This window comes from Eriocheir sinensis, chromosome 29, assembly GCF_024679095.1.
Source record: "Eriocheir sinensis breed Jianghai 21 chromosome 29, ASM2467909v1, whole genome shotgun sequence".
NCBI lineage: Eukaryota > Metazoa > Arthropoda > Malacostraca > Decapoda > Varunidae > Eriocheir > Eriocheir sinensis.
Window position 1 is genome coordinate 11,978,991 of NC_066537.1, and position 4,247 is coordinate 11,983,237.

The window sequence follows — 4,247 nt, forward strand, 5'->3', positions numbered from 1 at the left end:
AGACTTCCCTTTTCGTGTGTGTGAATAGGAAAAGTTATTTATCTTCGTCCTCCGTTCAAAAAGAGACGCCAATTTCTTTTTTCTCTTATTTCTTCGTGTGTCAACCTGTTAAGAGATTTAGCAAGACTTCCCTTTTCGTGTGTGTGAATAGGAAAAGTTATTTGTCTTCGTCCTCCGTTCAAAAACAGACGTCACTTTCTTTTATCTCTTATTCCTCTCGTCTCTTCGTGTGTCACTTGTCAGGAGATCGTTAGAAGAATTAAGAGGTCGATTTCTTCTTCCTTTGGTCCCTCCGTCTCTGTGTGGCAGCTGTGAAGAGAGAAAACCCTGCCATCCCTTCCTCTCTTCCCTTCCCGCGTGTGGTGTGAGGCACGGGCAAGATGCAGGGCGTGGTGATCCTGCTCTTCGTGGCTGCCGTCCTCGTGTTGGTTCTCGTGCTGGCGGAGTTGCATCGGAGGGTGAGTGTTCGAACCTGTCTCTGTTCTTTCTCGGGGGAGAGGAAAAAACAAAAGTGCGCTTGGGAAAAAAAGGGGGTCAGTGTTTCTTTTCTTTCTTGTTTTGTTGTTATAGCAAGGGCCAAACAAAAGCAGTAAAAAAAAAAGCCCGTCAGACAAAAGAAAACAGAACGAGGTTTTTTTTTGGGTATCGTTAGTTTTCTATTGTTAATTTTTGTTGTTGTTGATATCTTACCCTAAAAAACAAAACAAAAAAAATTATTATCTTCATACAATCGCTATCTATACTTCATGTCCTTCCCTTCGCTAATTCATGTCCTCCCCTCTGCAGCGACAACGAGAGCAAGCGGCCGAGTGCCAGGACGCGGAGAGCGGAGGGAGCAGGAGGCGGTGCACAAGGCGCCGCTTCTGCTGTAGGCCTACCATGGATGCTGTTGCTGCTGCTTCCCCTACTGCTGCGTCTGTTCCGGCTCTCCCTCAGGTTGTAATCGCCTGTGAGGTTACTTCTGCTCCTCCTGCTATTCCCGAAGTCATACCAGCTGCTAGATTCGCTACTACTACTTATACTACTCCTGCTACTTCTGAGGTTGCTACTGCTGCTACAACTTCAGCTTCAAAGGTCACTCCTGCTACTGCCACTTCGTCTGAGGTTAAAGCCGTTCCAAAAGGCTCTCCTGCTGTTCCTGCCACTCCGTCTGAGGTTAAAGCAGTTCCAAAAGGCTCTCCTGCTGTTACTGCCACTCCGTCTGAGGTTAAAACAGTTCCAAAAGGCTCTCCTGCTGTTACTGCCACTCCGTCTGAGGTTAAAACAGTTCTAAAAGGCTCTCCTGCTGTTACTGCCACTCCGTCTGAGGTTAAAACAGTTCTAAAAGGCTCTCCTGCTGTTACTGCCACTCCGTCTGAGGTTAAAACAGTTCCAAAAGGCTCTCCTGCTGCTGCTGCCACTCCGTCTGAGGTTGAGGGAGTTCGACAAGCCTCTGCTATTGCTCCCTACACTACTTTTTCCACCGACGTCCCTGCTGGCACGCCCTCCGGTAATCCAGCCTCCTCTGGGTCCGGCACCGCCCCCATCGGCTCCCAGGCCTCCGCGCGGTGTCCCAGGCTGCTCCCGAGGCGTACTGACTCGCAGGAGGGCAGGGCCAGGGCGTGGATGGCGGTGACGCTGGGGGAGCCATGTGAGCGTCCGGGCCTCAGCCTGATGAAGGTGTGGGCGTGGAGAGAAGGACGCAAACGGTAAAGAGAAGAAACCACGAAGGAGGGATGAAAACCGAAGACAGCGATGAGGAGAAGGTAGAGAAAGACGAATAAAAAAGAAGAAAATGCATGCAACGTATACTGAGGGGTTTATTTATTGAGAGAGAGAGAGAAGAGAGTAGACAATAGGGAGAAATGCAATGTAAGATAGAGGAAGGACAATAAAGACTATGTTAAAAATGTTGTCTATTGCTTATTCATGTATTTTCGTGTGTGTGTGTGTGTGTTCCATTCTTAGTATTCATCGGTCATGTATTGTTATTTTTACGTATTATGCTTTTCTTTGGTTTTATTATTATTTTTTATGATGACTGCGGTGCGTTGTATCGATGAATATAGACAACAAAATTAAAGAGGCGTATTGTGACCACTCCCTGCCTTCGTTTTATTGTTGTTATTATCCCTGAGACTGTTTTAGTGAGTACCGCGATGAGGGTAATGTTAGGTCAGGAGAGAGAGGGAAAGTCAGCGGCGGGAAAACGGAAGACAGGTGATAAAAGGGAGGAAGAGAGTGGCATAAAAATAAGGAAAGACGATTAAAAGAAACATTACGACTTACAAATATATTAGGTCAGTGTTGGTGTGTGGAAATATAACAGATCATTTATTAGCTCATTAAATCAGTATTGCGGATAAAAAGTACTGAACTGAATGTAAGTTTGGTGCACTGGTATACATATTTAGGAAGAGCAAGGAAGGGGACGTCCAGGAGTGAGGTAATATGGTAAAGGTGTGTCAGGTGAGAGAGAGGGAAAAGTCGGGGATAATTCTGGTAGGGGCAGGTGAGGGGAAAGTCAGGTAAGGGAGGGGGATAGGGGAGGTAATGAAACAGGGGGGTGGGGGAGACGAAGGAATGTAAATGAGGGAAGAGAGGGGGAGAGAGACAGAAAATAAAAGAGAGAGAGCAATGTGGGCGGGGAAAAAAACGAAGAAAAGTAGATGAGAAAATATGAAGAGATACAATGTAAGATAGAGGAAGGACAATAAAGAGGAAGAGAAAGATTATGTTAAAAACGGTGTGTCTATTGCTTATTCGTGTATTTTCGTTTGTAAAGGAGGAAATAGAGAAAGAATGAAGAGTATATGAAAAAAAAGGAAAGTAGATATGGAGGAAGGAAAAAAAGTAAATTAAGAAAGGTGATAAAAGAGAGGGAAAAAGAGTAGATAATGAAAGAGAGAAATAGAAAGGTAGGTGAGGAAAGATAAAGAGAGAGAATAAATGATACAGATGAGGAAAGAGGAGAGAAATAAAGAAGACAGTAGGTGGAAGAGAGAATGGAGGAAGGAGGGAGATAATAAAAGGGAAATGGGAGAGAAGGAGAAGACTATAAAACGCTTAGAAGCAAACAGACAGACAACGGATGCAAAGACAGGCAGACAGACGTACAGGAGAACAACAACAGACTAACACGCTGAGAGACAAACAGAAAGACAGGCAGACAAACATACAGCTGGGAAGAATAAAAGAGACAGCAACAGACAGAAGAGATATACAGATAGACAAACAGACGAAAAAAGAAAATCAATAACAGACGGTCACAGAAGCAGAGACAGGCAACTGAACAGAAAAACAGACATAAAAAGACAGACAGACGGTTGGAGAGAGAACAAACCAGACAGGAAGAGGGGGTAGAGGAGTGAGGTCAAAGCCGTTGGTGTTTGGGGGAGTAGTTGCAGGTCAGGTCATATGAGGTCACAGGTGAGGCCAGGGAAGGTGTGGCCGGGTGGGGGGGGACAGGTGTGAAATGAAATCTGTTTTCGTATCTCCAGCTGTCTGTTTGTCTGTCTTGATCCATATTTATCCGTTTGTTTTTGTGTGTGCTTTCTTTTTTAGATGCGTAGTAACTGTATATATGTTTTATTATCGCTAACTTTCTGTCTGTCTTTCCCTTTATTTATCTGTCTGTTTTTTCTACTTCTTTCTCTTACTGTCTGTTTTCTTAGATGTGTAGTAACTCCTTTGTTCCCTCTCATTCCTGATTGTGTTCTTCCTTCCTCCTCTCTCTGAATATCTGTTTTTATTTTAAGTGTGTTGTAACTGTCTGTCTGTTTATGTCTGTTTTATTCTCGCTAGCTGTCTGTTTGTCTGTCTTTCTCTTCATATGTCTGTCTGTTTATTTTCTACTTCTCTCTGTTTCTCTTACTGTCTGTTTGTCTATTTACTTTTATCTGTCTGTATTTCTGTTTTTCTGTCTGTCTGTCTTTTTCTCCTTTCCGTCTGCCTGCCTGTCTTTTATTCGCATGTTTTTTTTAGCGTCTCCTACCACGGTTATTTTCTTATATAGCTTGTGTTCATATTAATAAACAACATCCTGCTACAACCATCATTATTATCACTATTATTATTCATCTATTCTCTAACTGGTGAAACTAAGGGTGGGTGGAATAGGAGGGGGAGGAGGATGTAGGTGGGAAAGGGAAGGCGAGAATGGAAAGGTGGATTGAGAGGTGGAATGTGGGGAGGAGAAAGGAAGAGAAGGAATAGGAGGAGGAGAAAAGGGATGGGGGGTGGGGGGAGGAATAAGGAGGTGGAGAGAA

At 44.2% G+C, this 4,247-nt stretch overlaps 1 protein-coding gene across 2 annotated transcripts; it reads left to right on the top strand.

Annotated features, from left to right (window-relative positions):
* The first annotated feature begins 727 nt into the window (after positions 1 to 727).
* Positions 728 to 1,816, top strand: LOC127005068 (nascent polypeptide-associated complex subunit alpha, muscle-specific form-like). Of its 2 annotated transcripts, none has more exons than XM_050873546.1 (2): positions 728 to 1,359; positions 1,411 to 1,816. In XM_050873546.1, the coding sequence occupies exons 1-2, from the start codon at positions 769 to 771 to the stop codon at positions 1,690 to 1,692; spliced, it is 873 nt and encodes a 290-aa protein (XP_050729503.1). In that variant the 5' UTR covers positions 728 to 768; the 3' UTR covers positions 1,693 to 1,816. The 2 variants fall into 2 exon arrangements, with proteins under 2 accessions (XP_050729503.1, XP_050729502.1); XM_050873545.1 differs by having other exon boundaries at positions 728 to 1,104; positions 1,156 to 1,816.
* The last annotated feature ends 2,431 nt before the right edge of the window (positions 1,817 to 4,247 follow it).

Coding starts and splice junctions, on each gene's coding strand:
- LOC127005068 (XM_050873546.1), top strand. CDS start 769: ATGTCCTCCCCTCTGCAGCGACAACGAGAGCAAGCGGCCGAGTGCCAG. Junction 1,360..1,410: donor TTACTGCCACTCCGTCTGAG/GTTAAAACAGTT, acceptor ACTCCGTCTGAG/GTTGAGGGAGTTCGACAAGC.